At 46.9% G+C, this 25,822-nt stretch overlaps 2 protein-coding genes across 2 annotated transcripts; one reads left to right on the top strand and one right to left on the bottom strand.

The window, feature by feature from the left end:
* The first annotated feature begins 2,640 nt into the window (after positions 1–2,640).
* Positions 2,641–17,510, top strand: LOC137360282 (NADH dehydrogenase [ubiquinone] 1 alpha subcomplex subunit 3-like). The gene is made up of 4 exons (XM_068025776.1): positions 2,641–2,713; positions 14,610–14,684; positions 15,329–15,406; positions 17,318–17,510. Exons 1-4 carry the CDS (start codon positions 2,698–2,700, stop codon positions 17,407–17,409), a joined length of 261 nt encoding a protein of 86 aa, XP_067881877.1. The 5' UTR covers positions 2,641–2,697; the 3' UTR covers positions 17,410–17,510.
* Positions 17,511–17,991: 481 nt separating this feature from the next.
* On the bottom strand, positions 17,992–25,212 carry LOC137360281 (TCF3 fusion partner-like; the record flags this gene model as incomplete). Its single annotated transcript, XM_068025775.1, has 3 exons — positions 17,992–18,391; positions 23,051–23,299; positions 25,143–25,212. Coding segments are annotated over 3 exons (454 nt in total), but the record flags the coding sequence as incomplete, so codon positions are not given.
* Between the last annotated feature and the right edge of the window lie 610 nt (positions 25,213–25,822).

Here is a 25,822-nt window from a genome sequence, read left to right as displayed (position 1 = left end):
CCTGTATTTCTCTCTCTCTCTCCCTGTATTTCTCTCTATTTATTTCTCTCTCTCTCTCCCTGTATTTCTCTCTATTTATTTCTCTCTCTCTCTCCCTGTATTTCTCTCTCTCTCTCCCTGTATTTCTCTCTATGTATTTCTCTCTCTCTCCCTGTATTTCTCTCTATTTATTTCTCTCCCTCTCTCCTTGTATTTCTCTCTATTTATTTCTCTCTCTCTCTCCCTGTATTTCTCTCTATTTATTTCTCTCTCTCTCTCCCTGTATTTCTCTCTATTTCTCTCTCTCTCTCCCTGTATTTCTCTCTATTTCTCTCTCTCTCTCTCCCTGTATTTCTCTCTCTCTCTCCCTGTATTTCTCTCTATTTATTTCTCTCTCTCTCTCCCTGTAATTCTCTCTATTTATTTCTCTCTCTCTCTCCCTGTATTTCTCTCTATTTATTTCTTTCTCTCTCTCCCTGTATTTCTCTCTCTCTCTCCCTGTATTTCTCTCTCTCTCTCCCTGTATTTCTCTCTCTCTCTCTCCCTGTATTTCTCTCTATTTCTCTCTCTCTCTCCCTGTATTTCTCTCTATTTCTCTCTCTCTCTCCCTGTATTTCTCTCTATTTCTCTCTCTCTCTCCCTGTATTTCTCTATATTTCTCTCTCTCTCTCCCTGTATTTCTCTCTCTCTCTCCCTGTATTTCTCTCTATTTATTTCTCTCTCTCTCTCCCTGTATTTCTCTCTATTTATTTCTCTCTCTCTCTCCCTGTATTTCTCTCTATTTATTTCTCTCTCTCTCTGTATTTCTCTCTATTTATTTCTCTCTCTCTCCCTGTATTTCTCTCTATGTATTTCTCTCTCTCTCCCTGTATTTCTCTCTATTTATTTCTCTCTCTCTCTCCCTGTATTTCTCTCTATTTATTTCTTTCTCTCTCTCCCTGTATTTCTCTCTCTCTCTCTCCCTGTATTTCTCTCTATTTCTCTCTCTCTCTCCCTGTATTTCTCTCTATTTCTCTCCCTCTCTCCCTGTATTTCTCTATATTTCTCTCTCTCTCTCCCTGTATTTCTCTATATTTCTCTCTCTCTCTCCCTGTATTTCTCTATATTTCTCTCTCTCTCTCCCTGTATTTCTCTCTCTCTCTCGATGTATTTCTCTATATTTCTCTCTCTCTCTCGATGTATTTCTCTATATTTCTCTCTCTCTCTCCCTGTATTTCTCTATATTTCTCTCTCTCTCTCCCTGTATTTCTCTATATTTCTCTCTCTCTCTCCCTGTATTTCTCTCTCTCTCTCCCTGTATTTCTCTATATTTCTCTCTCTCTCTCTCCCTGTATTTCTCTCTATTTCTCTCTCTCTCTCCCTCTATTTCTCTCTCTCTCTCGATGTATTTCTCTATATTTCTCTCTCTCTCTCCCTCTATTTCTCTCTCTCTCTCTCCCTGTATTTCTCTATATCTCTCTCTCTCTCTCCCTGTATTTCTCTCTATTTCTCTCTCTCTCTCCCTGTATTTCTCTCTATTTCTCTCTCTCTCTCTCCCTGTATTTCTCTCTATTTCTCTCTCTCTCTCCCTGTATTTCTCTCTATTTCTCTCTCTCTCTCTCCCTGTATTTCTCTCTATTTCTCTCTCTCTCTCCCTGTATTTCTCTCTATTTCTCTCTCTCTCTCTCCCTGTATTTCTCTCTATTTCTCTCTCTCTCTCCCTGTATTTCTCTCTATTTCTCTCTCTCTCTCCCTGTATTTCTCTCTATTTCTCTCTCTCTCCCTGTATTTCTCTCTATTTCTCTCTCTCTCTCTCCCTGTATTTCTCTCTATTTCTCTCTCTCTCTCTCCCTGTATTTCTCTCTATTTCTCTCTCTCTCTCTCCCTGTATTTCTCTCTATTTCTCTCTCTCTCTCTCCCTGTATTTCTCTATATTTCTCTCTCTCTCCCTGTATTTCTCTATATTTCTCTCTCTCTCCCTGTATTTCTCTCTCTCTCTCCCTGTATTTCTCTATATTTCTCTCTCTCTCTCCCTGTATTTCTCTCTATTTCTCTCTCTCTCTCCCTGTATTTCTCTCTATTTCTCTCTCTCTCTCCCTGTATTTCTCTCTATTTCTCTCTCTCTCTCTCCCTGTATTTCTCTCTATTTCTCTCTCTCTCTCCCTGTATTTCTCTCTCTTTCTCTCTCTCTCTCCCTGTATTTCTCTATATTTCTCTCTCTCTCCCTGTATTTCTCTCTCTCTCTCCCTGTATTTCTCTATATTTCTCTCTCTCTCTCCCTGTATTTCTCTCTATTTCTCTCTCTCTCTCCCTGTATTTCTCTCTATTTCTCTCTCTCTCTCCCTGTATTTCTCTCTATTTCTCTCTCTCTCTCCCTGTATTTCTCTCTATTTCTCTCTCTCTCTCTCCCTGTATTTCTCTCTATTTCTCTCTCTCTCTCTCCCTGTATTTCTCTCTATTTCTCTCTCTCTCTCCCTGTATTTCTCTCTATTTCTCTCTCTCTCTCTCCCTGTATTTCTCTCTATTTCTCTCTCTCTCTCTCCCTGTATTTCTCTCTATTTCTCTCTCTCTCTCTCCCTGTATTTCTCTCTATTTCTCTCTCTCTCTCTCTCCCTGTATTTCTCTCTGTTTTTAACATATCCCAGAATATCAGGCCCGTCCCCGCCTGCAGTAACCAGGGGTGACAGCCAATCAGGTGCAGAGGAAGGGTCAGAGGGCAGTTTGGTCTCATCCTGCAAAATGGCGACTCTGTGGAGTGAGTGAGAGAGAGAATTTATAACATCATCTCTAATAATAATATAATATAGTAATATAATATAATAATCTGTAATTTATATAGAATAACAATAATATAATATAATATAATAATCTGTAATTTATATAGAATAACAGATACCCGGGAGTGAGTTACAGACTGGAATCTAATCGAGGGGTTCAGGGGTTTATATATAGAATAACAGATACCCGGGAGTGAGTTACAGACTGGAATCTAATCGAGGGGTTCGGGGGTGTTTATATGTAGAATAACAGATACCCGGGATTGATTTACAGGCTGGAATCTAATCGAGGGGTTCGGGGGGTTTATATATAGAATAACAGATACCTGGGAGTGAGTTACAGACTGGAATCTAATCGAGGGGTTCAGGGGTTTATATATAGAATAACAGATACCCAGGAGTGAGTTACAGACTGGAATCTAATCGAGGGGTTCAGGGGGTTTATATATGGAATAACAGATACCCGGGAGTGAGTTACAGACTGGAATCTAATCGAGGGGTTCGGGGTGTTTATGTATAGAATAACAGATACCCGGGAGTGAGTTACAGACTGGAATCTAATCGAGGGGTTCGGGGTGTTTATATATAGAATAACAGATACCCGAGAGTGAGTTACAGACTGGAATCTAATCGAGGGGTTCGGGGTGTTTATATATAGAATAACAGATACCCGAGAGTGAGTTACAGACTGGAATCTAATCGAGGGGTTCGGGGTGTTTATATATAGAATAACAGATACCCGAGAGTGAGTTACAGACTGGAATCTAATCGAGGGGTTCGGGGGGTGTTTATATATAGAATAACAGATACCCAGGAGTGAGTTACAGACTGGAATCTAATCGAGGGGTTCGGGGTGTTTATATATAGAATAACAGATACCTGGGAGTGAGTTACAGACTGGAATCTAATCGAGGGGTTCAGGGGTTTATATATAGAATAACAGATACCCGGGAGTGAGTTACAGACTGGAATCTAATCGAGGGGTTCAGGGGGTTTATATATGGAATAACAGATACCCGGGAGTGAGTTACAGACTGGAATCTAATCGAGGGGTTCGGGGTGTTTATGTATAGAATAACAGATACCCGGGAGTGAGTTACAGACTGGAATCTAATCGAGGGGTTCGGGGGGTTTATATGTAGAATAACAGATACCCGGGATTGATTTACAGGCTGGAATCTAATCGAGGGGTTCGGGGGGTTTATATGTAGAATAACAGATATCCGGGAGTGAGTTGCAGACTGGAATCTAATCGAGGGGTTCAGGGGTGTTTATATATAGAATAACAGATACCCGGGAGTGAGTTACAGACTGGAATCTAATCGAGGAGTTCAGGAGGTTTATATATAGAATAACAGATACCCGGGAGTGAGTTACAGACTGGAATCTAATCGAGGAGTTCAGGAGGTTTATATATAGAATAACAGATACCCGGGAGTGAGTTACAGACTGGAATCTAATCGAGGAGTTCAGGAGGTTTATATATAGAATAACAGATACCCGGGAGTGAGTTACAGACTGGAATCTAATCGAGGTGTTCGGGGGGTTTATATATAGAATAACAGATACCCGGGAGTGAGTTACAGACTGGAATCTAATCGAGGAGTTCAGGAGGTTTATATATAGAATAACAGATACCCGGGAGTGAGTTACAGACTGGAATCTAATCGAGGGGTTCAGGAGGTTTATATATAGAATAACAGATACCCGGGAGTGAGTTACAGACTGGAATCTAATCGAGGAGTTCAGGAGGTTTATATATAGAATAACAGATACCCGGGAGTGAGTTACAGACTGGAATCTAATCGAGGGGTTCAGGAGGTTTATATATAGAATAACAGATACCCGGGAGTGAGTTACAGACTGGAATCTAATCGAGGTGTTCGGGGGGTTTATATATAGAATAACAGATACCCGGGAGTGAGTTACAGACTGGAATCTAATCGAGGGGTTCGGGGGGTTTATATATAGAATAACAGATACCCGGGAGTGAGTTACAGGCTGGAATCTAATCGAGGGGTTCGGTGGGTTTATATATAGAATAACAGATACCCGGGAGTGAGTTACAGACTGGAATCTAATCGAGGGGGTTCGGGGGGTTTATATATAGAATAACAGATACCTGGGAGTGAGTTACAGACTGCAATCTAATCGAGGGGTTCGGGGTGTTTATATATAGAATAACAGATACCCGGGAGTGAGTTACAGACTGGAATCTAATCGAGGGGTTCGGGGGGGTTTATATATAGAATAACAGATACCTGGGAGTGAGTTACAGACTGCAATCTAATCGAGGGGTTCGGGGTGTTTATATATAGAATAACAGATACCCGGGAGTGAGTTACAGACTGGAATCTAATCGAGGGGTTCGGGGGGGTTTATATATAGAATAACAGATACCTGGGAGTGAGTTACAGACTGGAATCTAATCGAGGGGTTCGGGGGGTTTATATATAGAATAACAGATACCCGGGAGTGAGTTACAGGCTGGAATCTAATCGAGGGGTTCGGTGGGTTTATATATAGAATAACAGATACCCGGGAGTGAGTTACAGACTGGAATCTAATCGAGGGGGTTCGGGGGGTTTATATATAGAATAACAGATACCTGGGAGTGAGTTACAGACTGCAATCTAATCGAGGGGTTCGGGGTGTTTATATATAGAATAACAGATACCCGGGAGTGAGTTACAGACTGGAATCTAATCGAGGGGTTCGGGGGGTTTATATATAGAATAACAGATACCTGGGAGTGAGTTACAGACTGCAATCTAATCGAGGGGTTCGGGGTGTTTATATATAGAATAACAGATACCCGGGAGTGAGATACAGACTGGAATCTAATCGAGGGGTTCGGGTGTGTTTATATATAGAATAACAGATACCCGGGAGTGAGTTACAGACTGGAATCTAATCGAGGGGTTCGGGGGGTTTATATATAGAATAACAGATACCTGGGAGTGAGTTACAGACTGGAATCTAATCGAGGGGTTCGGGGGGGTTTATATATAGAATAACAGATACCCGGAAGTGAGTTACAGACTGGAATCTAATCGAGGGGTTCGGGGGGTTTATATATAGAATAACAGATACCCGGGAGTGAGTTACAGGCTGGAATCTAATCGAGGGGTTCAGGGGGTTTATATATAGAATAACAGATACCTGGGAGTGAGTTACAGACTGGAATCTAATCGAGGGGTTCAGGGGGTTTATATATAGAATAACAGATACCCGGGAGTGAGTTACAGACTGGAATCTAATCGAGGGGTTCGGGTTGTTTATATATAGAATAACAGATACCCGGGAGTGAGTTACAGACTGGAATCTAATCGAGGGGTTCGGGGTGTTTATATATAGAATAACAGATACCCGGGAGTGAGATACAGACTGGAATCTAATCGAGGAGTTCGGGGTGTTTATATATAGAATAACAGATACCCGGAAGTGAGTTACAGACTGGAATCTAATCGAGGGGTTCGGGGGGTTTATATATAGAATAACAGATACCCGGGAGTGAGTTACAGACTGGAATCTAATCGAGGGGTTCGGGGGGTTTATATATAGAATAACAGATACCCGGGAGTGAGTTACAGACTGGAATCTAATCGAGGGGTTCAGGGGGTTTATATATAGAATAACAGATACCCGGGAGTGAGTTACAGACTGGAATCTAATCGAGGGGTTCGGGGGGGTTTATATATAGAATAACAGATACCCGGGAGTGAGTTACAGACTGGAATCTAATCGAGGGGTTCGGGGGGGTTTATATATAGAATAACAGATACCCGGGAGTGAGTTACAGACTGGAATCTAATCGAGGGGTTCGGGTGGTTTATATATAGAATAACAGATACCTGGGAGTGAGTTACAGACTGGAATCGAATCGAGGGGTTCGGGGGGTTTATATATAGAATAACAGATACCTGGGAGTGAGTTACAGACTGGAATCTAATCGAGGGGTTCAGGGGGTTTATATATAGAATAACAGATACCCGGGAGTGAGTTACAGACTGGAATCTAATCGAGGGGGTCAGGGGGTTTATATATAGAATAACAGATACCCGGGAGTGAGTTACAGACTGGAATCTAATCGAGGGGTTCGGGGGTTTATATATAGAATAACAGATACCCAGGAGTGAGTTACAGACTGGAATCTAATCGAGGGGTTCGGGGTATTTATATATAGAATAACAGATACCTGGGAGTGAGTTACAGACTGGAATCTAATCGAGGAGTTCGGGGTGTTTATATATAGAATAACAGATACCCGGGAGTGAGTTACAGACTGGAATCTAATCGAGGGGTTCGGGGGGGTTTATATATAGAATAACAGATACCTGGGAGTGAGTTACAGACTGGAATCTAATCGAGGGGTTCAGGGGTTTATATATAGAATAACAGATACCCGGGAGTGAGTTACAGACTGGAATCTAATCGAGGGGTTCGGGGTGTTTATATATAGAATAACAGATACCTGGGAGTGAGTTACAGACTGGAATCTAATCGAGGGGTTCGGGGTGTTTATCTCTAGAATAACAGATACCCGGGAGTGAGTTACAGACTGGAATCTAATCGAGGGGTTCGGGGTGTTTATCTCTAGAATAACAGATACCCAGGAGTGAGTTACAGACTGGAATCTAATCGAGGGGTTCAGGGGGTTTATATATAGAATAACAGATACCCGGGAGTGAGTTACAGACTGGAATCTAATCGAGGGGTTCAGGGGTTTATATATAGAATAACAGATACCCGGGAGTGAGTTACAGACTGGAATCTAATCGAGGGGTTCGGGGTGTTTATATATAGAATAACATATACCCGGGAGTGAGTTACAGACTGGAATCTAATCGAGGGGTTCGGGGTGTTTATATATAGAAGAACAGATACCCGGGAGTGAGTTACAGACTGGAATCTAATCGAGGGGTTCGGGGTGTTTATATATAGAAAAACAGATACCCGGGAGTGAGTTATAGACTGGAATCTAATCGAGGGGTTCAGGGGGTTTATATATAGAATAACAGATACCCGGGAGTGAGTTACAGACTGGAATCTAATCGAGGGGTTCAGGGGTTTATATATAGAATAACAGATACCCGGGAGTGAGTTACAGACTGGAATCTAATCGAGGGGTTCGGGGGGTTTATATATAGAATAACAGATACCCGGGAGTGAGTTACAGACTGGAATCTAATCGAGGGGTTCGGGGTGTTTATATATAGAATAACAGATACCCGGGAGTGAGTTACAGACTGGAATCTAATCGAGGGGTTCGGGGTGTTTATATATAGAATAACAGATACCCGGGAGTGAGTTACAGACTGGAATCTAATCGAGGGGTTCGGGGGGGTTTATATATAGAATAACAGATACCCGGGAGTGAGTTACAGACTGGAATCTAATCGAGGGGTTCGGGGTGTTTATATATAGAATAACAGATACCCGGGAGTGAGTTACAGACTGGAATCTAATCGAGGGGTTCGGGGGGGTTTATATATAGAATAACAGATACCCGGGAGTGAGTTACAGACTGGAATCTAATCGAGGGGTTCGGGGTGTTTATATATAGAATAACAGATACCCGGGAGTGAGTTACAGACTGGAATCTAATCGAGGGGTTCGGGGGGTTTATATATAGAATAACAGATACCCGGGAGTGAGTTACAGACTGGAATCTAATCGAGGGGTTCAGGGGGTTTATATATAGAATAACAGATACCCGGGAGTGAGTTACAGACTGGAATCTAATCGAGGGGTTCGGGGGGTTTATATATAGAATAACAGATACCCGGGAGTGAGTTACAGACTGGAATCTAATCGAGGGGTTCAGGGGGTTTATATATAGAATAACAGATACCCGGGAGTGAGTTACAGACTGGAATCTAATCGAGGGGTTCGGGGGGGTTTATATATAGAATAACAGATACCCGGGAGTGAGTTACAGACTGGAATCTAATCGAGGGGTTCGGGGGGGTTTATATATAGAATAACAGATACCCGGGAGTGAGTTACAGACTGGAATCTAATCGAGGGGTTCGGGTGGTTTATATATAGAATAACAGATACCTGGGAGTGAGTTACAGACTGGAATCGAATCGAGGGGTTCGGGGGGTTTATATATAGAATAACAGATACCTGGGAGTGAGTTACAGACTGGAATCTAATCGAGGGGTTCAGGGGGTTTATATATAGAATAACAGATACCCGGGAGTGAGTTACAGACTGGAATCTAATCGAGGGGGTCAGGGGGTTTATATATAGAATAACAGATACCCGGGAGTGAGTTACAGACTGGAATCTAATCGAGGGGTTCGGGGGTTTATATATAGAATAACAGATACCCAGGAGTGAGTTACAGACTGGAATCTAATCGAGGGGTTCGGGGTATTTATATATAGAATAACAGATACCTGGGAGTGAGTTACAGACTGGAATCTAATCGAGGGGTTCGGGGTGTTTATATATAGAATAACAGATACCCGGGAGTGAGTTACAGACTGGAATCTAATCGAGGGGTTCGGGGGGGTTTATATATAGAATAACAGATACCTGGGAGTGAGTTACAGACTGGAATCTAATCGAGGGGTTCAGGGGTTTATATATAGAATAACAGATACCCGGGAGTGAGTTACAGACTGGAATCTAATCGAGGGGTTCGGGGTGTTTATATATAGAATAACAGATACCTGGGAGTGAGTTACAGACTGGAATCTAATCGAGGGGTTCGGGGTGTTTATCTCTAGAATAACAGATACCCGGGAGTGAGTTACAGACTGGAATCTAATCGAGGGGTTCGGGGTGTTTATCTCTAGAATAACAGATACCCAGGAGTGAGTTACAGACTGGAATCTAATCGAGGGGTTCAGGGGGTTTATATATAGAATAACAGATACCCGGGAGTGAGTTACAGACTGGAATCTAATCGAGGGGTTCAGGGGTTTATATATAGAATAACAGATACCCGGGAGTGAGTTACAGACTGGAATCTAATCGAGGGGTTCGGGGTGTTTATATATAGAATAACATATACCCGGGAGTGAGTTACAGACTGGAATCTAATCGAGGGGTTCGGGGTGTTTATATATAGAAGAACAGATACCCGGGAGTGAGTTACAGACTGGAATCTAATCGAGGGGTTCGGGGTGTTTATATATAGAAAAATAGATACCCGGGAGTGAGTTATAGACTGGAATCTAATCGAGGGGTTCAGGGGGTTTATATATAGAATAACAGATACCCGGGAGTGAGTTACAGACTGGAATCTAATCGAGGGGTTCAGGGGTTTATATATAGAATAACAGATACCCGGGAGTGAGTTACAGACTGGAATCTAATCGAGGGGTTCGGGGGGTTTATATATAGAATAACAGATACCCGGGAGTGAGTTACAGACTGGAATCTAATCGAGGGGTTCGGGGTGTTTATATATAGAATAACAGATACCCGGGAGTGAGTTACAGACTGGAATCTAATCGAGGGGTTCGGGGTGTTTATATATAGAATAACAGATACCTGGGAGTGAGTCACAGACTGGAATCTAATCGAGGGGTTCGGGGTGTTTATCTCTAGAATAACAGATACCCGGGAGTGAGTTACAGACTGGAATCTAATCGAGGGGTTCGGGGTGTTTATATATAGAAAAACAGATACCAGGGAGTGAGTTATAGACTGGAATCTAATCGAGGGGTTCAGGGGGTTTATATATAGAATAACAGATACCCGGGAGTGAGTTACAGACTGGAATCTGAGGGGTTCGGGGGGGTTTCTATATAGAATAACAGATACCCGGGAGTGAGTTACAGACTGGAATCTAATCGAGGGGTTCAGGGGTTTATATATAGAATAACAGATACCCGGGAGTGAGTTACAGACTGGAATCTAATCGAGGGGTTCAGGGGTTTATATATAGAATAACAGATACCCAGGAGTGAGTTACAGACTGGAATCTAATCGAGGGGTTCGGGGTGTTTATATATAGAATAACAGATACCTGGGAGTGAGTTACAGACTGGAATCTAATCGAGGGGTTCAGGGGGTTTATATATAGAATAACAGATACCCGGGAGTGAGTTACAGACTGGAATCTGAGGGGTTCGGGGGGGTTTATATATAGAATAACAGATACCCGGGAGTGAGTTACAGACTGGAATCTAATCGAGGGGTTCGGGGTGTTTATATATAGAATAACAGATACCCGGGAGTGAGTTACAGACTGGAATCTAATCGAGGGGTTCAGGGGTTTATATATAGAATAACAGATACCCGGGAGTGAGTTACAGACTGGAATTTAATCGAGGGGTTCAGGGGTTTCTCTATAGAATAACAGATACCCAGGAGTGAGTTACAGACTGGAATCTAATCGAGGGGTTCGGGGTGTTTATATATAGAATAACAGATACCCGGGAGTGAGTTACAGACTGGAATCTAATCGAGGGGTTCAGGGGGTTTATATATAGAATAACAGATACCCGGGAGTGAGTTACAGACTGGAATCTGAGGGGTTCGGGGGGGTTTATATATAGAATAACAGATACCCGGGAGTGAGTTACAGACTGGAATCTAATCGAGGGGTTCGGGGTGTTTATATATAGAATAACAGATACCCGGGAGTGAGTTACAGACTGGAATCTAATCGAGGGGTTCAGGGGTTTATATATAGAATAACAGATACCCGGGAGTGAGTTACAGACTGGAATTTAATCGAGGGGTTCAGGGGTTTATATATCGAATAACAGATACCCGGGAGTGAGTTACAGACTGGAATCTAATCGAGGGGTTCGGGGTGATTATATATAGAATAACAGATACCCGGGAGTGAGTTACAGACTGGAATCTAATCGAGGGGTTCAGGGGTTTATATATAGAATAACAGATACCCGGGAGTGAGTTACAGACTGGAATTTAATCGAGGGGTTCAGGGGTTTATATATAGAATAACAGATACCCAGGAGTGAGTTACAGACTGGAATCTAATCGAGCGGTTCTGGGGTGTTTATATATAGAATAACAGATACCCAGGAGTGAGTTACAGACTGGAATCTAATCGAGGGGTTCGGGGGGTTTATATATATGGAATAACAGATACCCGGGAGTGAGTTACAGACTGGAATCTAATCGAGAGGTTCAGGAGGTTTATATATAGAATAACAGATACCCGGGAGTGAGTTACAGACTGGAATCTAATCGAGGGGTTCGGGAGGTTTATATAGAGAATAACAGATACCCGGGAGTGAGTTACAGACTGGAATCTAATCGAGGGGTTCGGGGGTTTATATATAGAATAACAGATACCCGGGAGTGAGTTACAGACTGGAATCTAATCGAGGGGTTCGGGGGTTTATATATAGAATAACAGATACCCGGGAGTGAGTTACAGACTGGAATCTAATCGAGGGGTTCAGGGGTTTATATATAGAATAACAGATACCCGGGAGTGAGTTACAGACTGGAATCTAATCGAGGGGTTCGGGGTGTTTATATATAGAATAACAGATACCCGGGAGTGAGTTACAGACTGGAATCTAATCGAGGGGTTCAGGGGTTTATATATAGAATAACAGATACCCGGGAGTGAGTTACAGACTGGAATTTAATCGAGGGGTTCAGGGGTTTATATATAGAATAACAGATACCCAGGAGTGAGTTACAGACTGGAATCTAATCGAGCGGTTCTGGGGTGTTTATATATAGAATAACAGATACCCAGGAGTGAGTTACAGACTGGAATCTAATCGAGGGGTTCGGGGGGTTTATATATATGGAATAACAGATACCCGGGAGTGAGTTACAGACTGGAATCTAATCGAGAGGTTCAGGAGGTTTATATATAGAATAACAGATACCCGGGAGTGAGTTACAGACTGGAATCTAATCGAGGGGTTCGGGAGGTTTATATAGAGAATAACAGATACCCGGGAGTGAGTTACAGACTGGAATCTAATCGAGGGGTTCGGGGGTTTATATATAGAATAACAGATACCCGGGAGTGAGTTACAGACTGGAATCTAATCGAGGGGTTCGGGGGTTTATATATAGAATAACAGATACCCGGGAGTGAGTTACAGACTGGAATCTAATCGAGAGGTTCAGGAGGTTTATATATAGAATAACAGATACCCGGGAGTGAGTTGCAGACTGGAATCTAATTGAGGGGTTCGGGAGGTTTATATATAGAATAACAGATACCCGGGAGTGAGTTACAGACTGGAATCTAATCGAGGGGTTCGGGGGGTTTATATATTGAATAACAGATACCTGGGAGTGAGTTACAGACTGGAATCTAATCGAGGGGTTCAGGGGTGTTTATATATAGAATAACAGATACCCGGGAGTGAGTTACAGACTGGAATCTAATCGAGGGGTTCGGGAGGTTTATATATAGAATAACAGATACCCGGGAGTGAGTTACAGACTGGAATCTAATCGAGGGGTTCGGGGTGTTTATATATAGAATAACAGATACCCGGGAGTGAGTTACAGACTGGAATCTAATCGAGGGGTTCGGGGTGTTTATATATAGAATAACAGATACCCAGGAGTGAGTTACAGACTGGAATCTAATCGAGGGGTTCGGGGGGTTTATATATAGAATAACAGATACCCGGGAGTGAGTTACAGACTGGAATCTGAGGGGTTCGGGGGGGTTTATATATAGAATAACAGATACCCGGGAGTGAGTTACAGACTGGAATCTAATCGAGGGGTTCGGGTGGTTTATATATAGAATAACAGATACCCGGGAGTGAGTTACAGACTGGAATCTAATCGAGGGGTTCGGGTGATTTATATATAGAATAACAGATACCCGGGAGTGAGTTACAGACTGGAATCCAATCGAGGGGTTCGGGGTGTTTATATATAGAATAACAGATACCTGGGAGTGAGTTACAGACTGGAATCTAATCGAGGGGTTCGGTGGGGGGTTTATATATAGAATAACAGATACCCGGGAGTGAGTTACAGACTGGAATCTAATCGAGGGGTTCGGGGGGGGGTTTATATCTCGAATAACAGATACCCGGGAGTGAGTTACAGACTGGAATCTAATCGAGGGGTTCGGGGGGGGTTTATATATAGAATAACAGATACCCGGGAGTGAGTTACAGACTGGAATCTAATCGAGGGGTTCGGGTGGTTTATATATAGAATAACAGATACCCGGGAGTGAGTTACAGACTGGAATCTAATCGAGGGGTTCGGGTGGTTTATATATAGAATAACAGATACCCGGGAGTGAGTTACAGACTGGAATCCAATCGAGGGGTTCGGGGTGTTTATCTATAGAATAACAGATACCCGGGAGTGAGTTACAGACTGGAATCTAATCGAGGGGTTCGGGGGGGGTTTATATATAGAATAACAGATACCCGGGAGTGAGTTACAGACTGGAATCTAATCGAGGAGTTCGGGGAGTTTATATATAGAATAACAGATACCCGGGAGCGAGTTACAGACTGGAATCTAATCGAGGGGTTCAGGGGGTTTATATATAGAATAACAGATACCCGGGAGTGAGTTACAGACTGGAATCTAATCGAGGGGTTCGGGGGGGGTTTATATATAGAATAAGAGATACCCGGGTGTGAGTTACATACTGGAATCTAATCGAGTGGTTCGGGGGTGTTTATATATAGAATAACAGATACCCGGGAGTGAGTTACATACTGGAATCTAATCGAGGGGTTCGGGGGGGGGTTTATATATAAAATAACACATACCCAGGAGTGAGTTATCGACTTGGAATGTCATTAAGCTGTTGACATATCTCCGTATATTGAGAGAGAGAGACTAATGGGTATGTGGTTGAATTTGCTGTATATATGACGCTTGCATCTGGTTTGTGTGTATTTTCAACTCGGTCTCTTTTACCTGAAACAGAAATTGGATCTTACCTGAAAAATACCTGGGCAAAGGAGCCTGTTATAGTCGCATCCTTCGCAATCGGTACAGTAGGTAAGTGAGGGATACAGAGAGAGAGAGAGAGACACTGACAGAGAGAGGGTAAGAGAAACACAGACAGGCAAAGAGACAGAGAAAAAGGGACACAGTCGGACAGACAGAGTAAGAGATGGAGGCATACAGTGAGGGAGGGAGACAGGCAGAGTGATGCAGTGAGAGAGACAGGTGGACATGCAGAGAGAGACAGATAGGCAGTGAGAGTGAGACAGACAGAAATGAGACAGAGAGACACACAGAGAGGCAGATAGTGTGTGAGACAGAGAGAGAGAGAGTGAGTGAGAGAGACAGAGAAACAGGGAGACAGTGAGTGAGGGAGAGAGAGAGACAGTGAGGGGTCAGTGCCCATGGGGAGACCCGTCTGCCCCAGCGAGCGATCGCTCCCCAGATGGAGAGACCTGTCACCTACCCCCACCTCCCCAGCGAGGAGTCAATCCGCCTGGGGAGTCCCGTCCTCCAGCAACAAGGTGGTCAGTCCCCAGGGGGAAACACGGTCGCCCCCAAGGAAGGGTCAACCCCAGACACTCCCCACAGGGAGACCTGTGTCCCCCATCCCCCAGCAAGCTCTCACACTGGGAGTGGGAAGACAAAGGTAAGACTGAGTGTGGTTGATGGTTAAACTCTGTCTAATCTTGTTTCAGCGATACTGACTGCTCTGCTGAGTCCCAGTACGAGTTACCAAGCCAAAATGAACCAAGCTGTTCCCTACAATTACCCAGGTAAGAAGTGTGGCAAAGACGGACACACCCCTCACTGTAACACTCTGATATATCCCACACCCCTCACTGTCACACTCTGATATATCCCACACCCCTCACTGTAACACTCTGATATATCCCACACCCCTCACTGTAACACTCTGATATATCCCACACCCCTCACTGTAATACTCTGATATATCCCACACCCCTCACTGTAACACTCTGATATATCCCACACCCCTCACTGTAATACTCTGATATATCCCACACCCCTCACTGTAATACTCTGATATATCCCACACCCCTCACTGTAACACTCTGATATAGCCCACACCCCTCACTGTTACACTGATATATCCCACACCCCTCACTGTAACACTCTGATATATCCCACACCCCTCACTGTAACACTCTGATATTTCCCACACCCCTCACTGTAACACTCTGATATTTCCCACACCCCTCACTGTAACACTCTGATATTTCCCACACCCCTCACTGTAACACTCTGATATATCCCACACCCCTCACTGTAACACTGATATATCCCACACCCCTCACTGTAACACTCTGATATATCCCACACCCCTCACTGTAACACTCTGATACATCCCACACCCCTCACTGTAACACACTGATATATCCCACACCCCTCACTGTAACACTGATATATCCCGCACCCCTCACTGTAACACTCTGACATACCCCACACCCCTCACTGTAACAGATATATCCCACACCCATCACTGTAACACTCTGATATACCCCACACCCCTCACTGTAACAGATATATCCCACACCCCTCACTGTAACACTCTGATATATCCCACACCCCTCACTGTAACACTGATATATCCCACACCCCTCACTGTAACTCTCTGATATACCCCGCACCCCTCACTGTAACACTCTGATATATCCCACACCCCTCACTGTAACACTCTGATATATCCTACCCCCCTCACTGCAACACTTTGATATGTCCCACACCCTTCACTGTAACACTGTGATATATCCCACACCCCTCACTGTATCACTCTGATATATCCCACACCCTTCACTGTAACACTTTGATATGTCCCCTACCCTTCACTGTAACACTCTGATATGTCCCACACTCTTCACTGTAACACTTTGATATGTCCCACACCCCTCACTATAACAGATATATCCCACACCCCTCACTGTAACACTCTGATATGTCCCATACCCCTCACTGTATCACTCTGATATATCCTACCCCCCTCACTGTAACACTCTGATATGTCCCACACCCCTCACTGTAACACTCTGATATATCCTACACCCCTCACTGTAACACTTTGATATATCCCACACCCCTCACTGTAACACTCTGATATATCCCACACCCCTCACTGTAACACTGATATATCCCACATCCCTCACTGTAATACTCTGATATATCCCACACCCCTCACTGTAACACTCTGATATATCCCACACCCCTCACTGTAGCACTCTGATATATCCCACACCCCTCACTGTAACACTTTGATATATCCCACACCCCTCACTGTAGCACTCTGATATATCCCACAGCGCTCACTGTAACACTCTGATATGTCCCACACCCCTCACTGTAACACTCTGATATGTCCCACACCCCTCACTGTAACACTCTGATATATCCCACACCCCTCACTTGTAACACTTTGATATGTCCCACACCCCTCACTGTAACACTCTGATATGTCCCATACCCCTCACTTGTAACACTTTGATATATCCCACACCCCTCACTGTAACACTCTGATATGTCCCACACCCCTCACTGTAACACTCTGATTTACTCACACCCTCTGCTCATCGACCCCTCCCATCTCGCTATCGCTGCTGCTCGGTAGCACACAATGTTCACCGATCTGATTCTCAATTCTTGCTTTAATTTCCCTGTTGTTTTCCATCCAGTTCCCGTGCGAGATAATGGGAATATGCCTGATATTCCAGCCCATCCTTGTGATAAGCTTGGACCTAGTCTGGAATGGATGAAGAATCTTTGAGAAGGGACATCACTGAGTTTGAGCTCGATCCTGAACCAAGATATTTATATTAAATGTATTTTTAAAAAAAAGCAATAAATTTGCTGCTACTGCAGAACTGAGCAGACGTGATCGTAATTTCCTGTGATGTTCCTTGGTTTCCAATCTCTGGTCCCCTCTTTCTGGATCAACAAGCCGAGTTGTTTTTATATGACGGCCTTGTCTTCAGAAAGCAGGAGCAATACAATTTTACACCAGGTCATATCAGGGATAGCTCGGTCAAAGAGCGAGGTTTTAAGCAGTGTCAAAGGAGAGAGAGAGAGAGAGCGGAGAGGTTCAGGGAGGGAATTCCAGAGCTCGGTGGGGGGGAGCCCTAGGGCTGCTGAAGGCACGGTCACCAGTGGCGGAGCATTGAGGAGGGGGGATGCTCAATAGGCCGGGATTGGAGGAGGGCAGAGATCTCGGCGGGTTTTAGGGGCTGGAGGAGGTTTCAGAGATAGGGAGGGGCGAGGGGGCCATGAACAGGAAGATGAGAATTGTAGGGGCTGGAGGAGGTTACAGAGATCGGGAAGGGGCAGTGGTATGAACTGAAAGAGAGATGGAAGAATCACGCTGGGTTGGAATAATTCCTCTTTTATTTTAGGGGTGCGTGCGGTGTGAATCGGTCACAGCGTTGATTCTCCACAGGCGCTTTCCGAGTTGCAATCTGAGGCTCCCTCCCTGGGCCGCCCCGCAACCCAGTTCAGAGGCAGAGTAAGAGGATGGCACGGAATGGCTGAAAGCCAATGTTCAGTACTGCCCTCCTCTCCTCCCCCTCTTCCTCCCCTCCTCCTCCTCTTCCTCCAGGACTCTGAGATGCGCACAGAGCTCAGTCAAACTCTGGGTACACTGCCGGACTTGGGTAGTCGCTGTACCCCGCCTTCTCCTCGGGGCTACTGGGGTTCCACACTTGGGCAAGAGGCTCGGTCACATCTGGAGGTGACATCTCCTCATCGCTGCATTCCTGTGAGGAGCGGGGTGAAGAATGAAAAGGAACAACGTCGGGCCTTTAACAAGAAATGTACACAATCCCAAAGGACCCAAACCCCTTCCCATTCACTCCCACTACACAATCCCAATGGACCAGAACCCCTTCCCATTCGCTCCCACTGTACACAATCCCAAAGGACCCAAACCCCTTCCCGTTCACTCCCACTACACAATCCCAATGGACCAGAACCCCTTCCCATTCGCTCCCACTGTACACAATCCCAAAGGACCCAAACCCCTTCCCGTTCACTCCCACTACACAATCCCAATGGACCCAAAACCCTTCCCGTTCACTCCCACCGTATAAAATCCCAATGGACCCGAACACCTTCCCGTTCACTCCCACTACACAATCCCAATGGACCAGAACCCCTTCCCATTCGCTCCCACTGTACACAATCCCAAAGGACCCAAACCCCTTCCCGTTCACTCCCACCGTATAAAATCCCAATGGACCCGAACACCTTCCCGTTCACACCCACTGTACACAATCCCAATGGACCCAAACCCGTTGCCGTTCACTCCCACTGCACACATTCCCAATGGACCCGAACTCCTTCCCATTCACTCCCACCGTACACAATCCCAATGGACCCGAACCCCTACCCGTTCACTCCCAAAATACACAATCCCAATGGACCGAAACCCCTTCCCATTCACTCCTACTGTACACAATCCCAATGGACCCAAAACCCTTCCCGTTCGCTCCCACTGTACACAATCCCAATGGACTCAAACCCCTTCCCGTTCACTCCCACCGTACACAATCCCAATGGACCCGAACCCCTACCCATTCACTCCCAAAATACACAATCCCAATGGACCTAAACCCCTTCCCATTCACTCCTACTGTACACAATCCCAATGGACCCAAAACCCTTCCCGTTCGCTCCCACCGTATAAAATCCCCATGGACCCGAACACCTTCCCGTTCACTCCCACTGTACACCATCCCAATGGACCCAAACCCCTTCCCGTTCACTCCCACCGCACACAATCCCAATGGACCCAAACCCCTTCCCGTTCGCTCCCACTGTACACAATCCCAATGGACTCAAACCCCTTCCCGTTCACTCCCACCGTACACAATCCCAATGGACCCAAACCCCTTCGCGTTCACACCCACCGCACACAATCCCAATGGACCCAAACCCCTTCCTGTTCACTCCCACTGTACACAATCCCAATGGACCCGAACCCCTTCCCGTTCACTCCCACCGTACACAATCCCAATGGACCCGAACCCCTACCCATTCACTCCCAAAATACACAATCCCAATGGACCTAAACCCCTTCCCATTCACTCCTACTGTACACAATCCCAATGGACCCAAAACCCTTCCCGTTCGCTCCCACTGTACACAATCCCAATGGACTCAAACCCCTTCCCGTTCACTCCCACCGTACACAATCCCAATGGACCCAAACCCCTTCCCATTCACTCCTACTGTACACAATCCCAATGGACCCAAAACCCTTCCCGTTCGCTCCCACCGTATAAAATCCCAATGGACCCGAACACCTTCCCGTTCACTCCCACCGCACACATTCCCAATGGACCCAAACTCCTTCCCGTTCACTACCACCGTACACAATCCCAATGGACCCGAACCCCTTCCCATTCACTCCCACCATACACGATCCCATGGACCCAAACCCCTTCCCTTTCACTCCCACTGTACTCAATCCCAATGGACCCAAACCCCTTCCCATTCGCTCCCACCGTATAAAATCCCAATGGACCCAAACCCCTTCCCGTTCGCTCCCAACGTATAAAATCCCAATGGACCCAACCCCCTTCCCGTTCACTCCCACCGGACACAATACCAATGGACCCAAACCGCTTCCTGTTCACTCCCACCACACACAATCCCAATGGACCCAAACTCCTTCCGCTCACTCCCACTGTACACAATCCCAATGGACCCAACCCCCTTCCCGTTCACTCCCACCGTACACAATCCCAATGGACCCAAACCGCTTCCTGTTCACTCCCACTGTACAAAATCCCAATGGACCCAAATTCCTTCCACTCACTCCCACTGTACACAATCCCAATGGACCCATACCCCTTCCCGTTCACTCCCACTACACAATCCCAATGGGCCCAAACCCCTTCCCGTTCACTCCCACCGTACACAATCCCAGTGCACCCAACCTCCTTCCGCTCACTCCCACCGCACACAATCCCAATGGACCCAAACCCCTTCCCGTTCATTCCCACTGTACACAATCCCAATGGACACAAACCCCTTCCCGTTCACTCCCACCATACACAATCCCAATGGACCCAAACTCCTTCCGCTCACTCCCACTACACAATCCCAATGGGCCCAAACCCCTTCCCGTTCACTCCCACCACACGCAATCCCAATGGACCCAAACCGCTTCCCGTTCACTCCCACTGTACACAATCCCAATGGACCCAAACCCCTTCCCATTCACTCCCACCGTACACAATCCCAATGGACCCAAACCCCTTCCCGTTCACTCCCACCATACACAATCCCAATGGACACAAACCCCTTCCCGTTCACTCCCACTGTACACAATCCCAATGGACCCAAACCGCTTCCTGTTCACTCCCATCGCACACAATCCCAATGGACCCAAACTCCTTCCGCTCACTCCCACTGTACAAAATCCCAATGCACCTAAACTCCTTCCGCTCACTCCCACTGTACACAATCCCAATGGACACAAACCCCTTCCCGTTCACTCCCACTGTACACAATCCCAATGGACCCAAACCGCTTCCTGTTCACTCCCATCGCACACAATCCCAATGGACCCAAACTCCTTCCGCTCACTCCCACTGTACAAAATCCCAATGCACCTAAACTCCTTCCGCTCACTCCCACTGTACACAATCCCAATGGGCCCAAACCCCTTCCCGTTCACTCCCACCGTACACAATCCCAATGGACACAAACCCCTTCCCGTTCACTCCCACTGTACACAATCCCAATGGACCCAAACCGCTTCCTGTTCACTCCCACTGTACAAAATCCCAATGGACCCAAATTCCTTCCACTCACTCCCACTGTACACAATCCCAATGGGCCCAAACCCCTTCCCGTTCACTCCCACCGTACACAATCCCAGTGCACCCAACCTCCTTCCGCTCACTCCCACCGCACACAATCCCAATGGACCCAAACCCCTTCCCGTTCATTCCCACTGTACACAATCCCAATGGACCCAAACCCCTTCCCATTCACTCCCACCGTACACAATCCCAATGGACCCAAACCCCTTCCCGTTCACTCCCACTGTACACAATCCCAATGGACCCAAACCCCTTCCCATTCACTCCCACCGTACACAATCCCAATGGACCCAAACCCCTTCCCGTTCACTCCCACCGTACACAATCCCAATGGACACAAACCCCTTCCCGTTCACTCCCACTGTACACAATCCCAATGGACCCAAACCGCTTCCTGTTCACTCCCATCGCACACAATCCCAATGGACCCAAACTCCTTCCGCTCACTCCCACTGTACAAAATCCCAATGCACCTAAACTCCTTCCGCTCACTCCCACTGTACACAATCCCAATGGACACAAACCCCTTCCCGTTCACTCCCACTGTACACAATCCCAATGGACCCAAACCGCTTCCTGTTCACTCCCATCGCACACAATCCCAATGGACCCAAACTCCTTCCGCTCACTCCCACTGTACACAATCCCAATGGACCCAAACTCCTTCCGCTCACTCCCACCGTACACAATCCCAATGGACCCAAACTCACTCCCACCGTACACAATCCCAATGGACCCAAACTCCTTCCGCTCACTCCCACCGTACACAATCCCAATGGGCCCAAACCCCTTCCCGTTCACTCCCACCGTACACAATCCCAATGGACACAAACCCCTTCCCGTTCACTCCCACTGTACACAATCCCAATGGACACAAACCCCTTCCCGTTCACTCCCACTGTACACAATCCCAATGGACCCAAACCACTTCCTGTTCACTCCCATCGCACACAATCCCAATGGACCCAAACTCCTTCCGCTCACTCCCACTGTACAAAATCCCAATGCACCTAAACTCCTTCCGCTCACTCCCACTGTACACAATCCCAATGGACCCAAACTCCTTCCGCTCACTCCCACCGTACACAATCCCAATGGACCCAAACTCACTCCCACCGTACATAATCCCAATGGGCCCAAACCCCTTCCCGTTCACTCCCACCGTACACAATCCCAATGGACACAAACCCCTTACCGTTCACTCCCACTGTACACAATCCCAATGGACCCAAACCGCTTCCTGTTCACTCCCACTGTACACAATCCCAATGGACCCAAACTCCTTCCGCTCACTCCCACCGTACACAATCCCAAACCCCTTCCCATTCACTCCCACCGTACACAATCCCAATGGACACAAACCCCTTCCCGTTCACTCCCACTGCACACAATCCCAATGGACCCAAACTCCTTCCCGTTCACTCCCACTGTACACAATCCCAATGGACCCAAATCGCTTCCCGTTCACCCCCACTGTACACAATCCCAATGGACCCAAAACCCCTTCCTATTCACTCCTCCTGTTCACTTCCCCCCTTCCCTCCTCCATCCCTTCAATATGTGCACAAGGGTGTGTTGTGGTACCTGTTTGATCTGGTCGTGTCCGAGAATGTAGAAGGGACTTGAATGCCTCTTGGAGGACTGAGCCTCCCTCTCTTCCTTGATCCTTTTCCTCTTGGCACTACCTCCTTCGCCGGGCAGGGGGCTGTCTGACCCCTGTGACCCCTGCGAACCCAGCGGCCGAGACTTGGAGGCCTGGACGTCCTCGCCCTCCAGCAGGGCGCTTTGGGCGTTGTCACCCAGCAGGGTGTCGTCCCCATGGATGCCCTCATCCTGTCAAGACAGAATAACCTCTCAGTGAAATGCTATCTGTGGAAATGAGTGTGAATGGGCTCTGAGTATTCATTAAAACAGTGAGCAGAGTCACCTCGCCTGTCTGACATCCAGTCCTGGATGAGCGGATTCTTTTTCCAACTGAATAGTGGGAAGATAAAAGCCACTGCCCTCGCTCCCCACCTCAAACTCCGTTCCCTCGCTACAGATTCCATCCCTCTCCCTGACCGCAGTCCGAGGCTGAACCACACAGTTCACAATCTCGGCCTCCTATTTGACCCCAAGATGAACTCTTATGTCCACCTCATCACTAAGGCGGCCAAGTTCCACCTCCGTAACGCTGTCTGTCACAGCTGATCTGCTGCCGGAACCCTCGTCCTGCTGGCCTCCCAACTCCCACCCTCTGTAAACTTTGGCTCATCCGAAACTCCTGCTGCACAACTCCCGCCCCCCACCCACGTACCCTGTCCTAACTCGCACCATTCGTCCCTCAACCCCTCCCTGTGCTCACTGGCTCCCGGTCCGCAAAGCCTCAATTTTACAATTCTCCTCCTCCAGTCCAAATCCCTCCATGGCCCCTCACCCCCCTCTCTACCTCTGTAACCTCCTCCAGTCCCTACAATTCTCATCCTCCTGTTCAATCCCTCCATGGCCCCTTGCCCACCCTCCCTCCCTATCTCTATAACCTCCTCCAGCCCCTACAATTCTCATCCTCCTGTTCAAATCCCTCCATGGCCCCTCACTCCCTATCTCTATAACCTCCTCCAGCCCCTACAATTCTCATCCTCCTGTTCAAATCCCTCCGTGACCCCTCGCCCCCTCCCTCCCTATCTCTATAACCTCCTCCTGCCCCTACAATTCTCATCCTCCTGTTCAAATCCCTCCGTGGCCCCTCGCCTCCCTATCTCTGTAACCTCCTCCAGCCTCTACAATTCTCATCCTCCATGGCCCCTCACCCCCTCCTCCCTATCTCCGTAACATCCTCCAGCCCTCCCTCTTTGACCGACCTTTTCCCCACCTGTCTCTAATATCTCCTTACTTGGCATGGCGTTAAATTCTGTTCGGTTAACACTCCTGTGAAGTACCTCGGGTCGTTTTACAGTGGTCATGGCGCTATAGAAAGGTGAGTTGTTATTGATAAGTGTTGCGGTTATAAATACATAGCGCCCTTAATGCAGAAAAACGTGCCAAGACGTTTCGCAGGAGTACACGATCTGCAGCTAGGAGCTACAAGTGACGAAAAGCTGGTCAAAGAGGTAGGTTTTAATAGCCATTTATAGAATTAGATGGGATTTACGGCACAGAAACAGGCCACTCGGCCCATCCCCTTCACGCAGCTAACTGGCGCCCCCTTAAAGAGTCACCAGGGGCCATCAATGTAAGCCAGTCGCGAATAAATCCAACGGGGTGGGGGGGGGGGGGCGATTTCAGGGGAAACTTCTTTACCCAGAGTGGGGAGAATGTGGATCTCGCAATCTGGGCGAAACTGGACAGAGTACTGTGAAGGGGGGGAGGGGGTCAAGAGGTCAGGAGCTGACCGGAACTGGACTCAGTATTCTGGGGTCAGGGGTCAGTACCTGATCAGGCTGCCACACGACATTGGGAGGGTGCAGTGACGGTTCATTGGACTGATTCCTGGGATGACGGGGGCTAGGTCGGGGCTTCCTTCGAGGAGTGGTTGGATAGAATGGGCCGACATTCCCTGGGGTTCAGAGGAATGAGAGGTGATCTCATTGAAATCCGTAAAATCCTCAAGAGGGCGTTTGACAGATGCTATCAGGAGACACAACGTCTGCGTCTGGTTTGTAATGGCTGGACAGAATGATGAAGGACAGCGAGTTACCTCGAGCAGGATCGTGAGCTGGGCCGATCGGTAGTCATCACCATGAGAGTCCAAACACTTCATCAGGAATCTAACAACAAAGCAGAAACGAAAATGTTAGCAATCGGCTGCACCGGCCTTCAACAATGCATACAGCACTCCTAAGTACAGGCATCGACACTGGGGCAGGTGGGGGCTACATTATAGAGTTCAGATTTTACAGCAGGAACCCTGGCTGATTTCCCCCCTCTCCCTCTCTCTAACCCAGGGGTCACTGGACAGTGATCAGGAGCAGGAACCCTGACTGATTTCCCCTCTCTCTCTCTCTAACCCAGGGGTCACTGGACAGTGATCAGGAGCAGGAACCCTGGCTGATTTCCCCCTCTCTCTCTCTCTCTAACCCAGGAGTCACTGGACAGTGATCAGGAGCAGGAACCCTGACTGATTTCCCCTCTCTCTCTCTCTAACCCAGGGGTCACTGGACAGTGATCAGGAGCAGGAACCCTGGCTGATTTCCCCTCTCTCTCTCTCTCTAACCCAGGGGTCACTGGACAGTGATCAGGAGCAGGAACCCTGACTGATTTCCCTCTCTCTCTCTAACCCAGGGGTCACTGGACAGTGATCAGGAGCAGGAACCCTGACTGATTTCCCTCTCTCTCTCTAACCCAGGGGTCACTGGACAGTGATCAGGAGCAGGAACC

The sequence above is a fragment of the Heterodontus francisci genome, unplaced genomic scaffold, assembly GCF_036365525.1.
Source record: "Heterodontus francisci isolate sHetFra1 unplaced genomic scaffold, sHetFra1.hap1 HAP1_SCAFFOLD_1098, whole genome shotgun sequence".
In the NCBI taxonomy this organism is placed as follows: Eukaryota; Metazoa; Chordata; class Chondrichthyes; order Heterodontiformes; family Heterodontidae; genus Heterodontus; species Heterodontus francisci.
The sequence above is the reverse complement of the archived record's forward strand: the minus strand, read 5'-3'. Positions and strand labels throughout refer to the sequence as shown.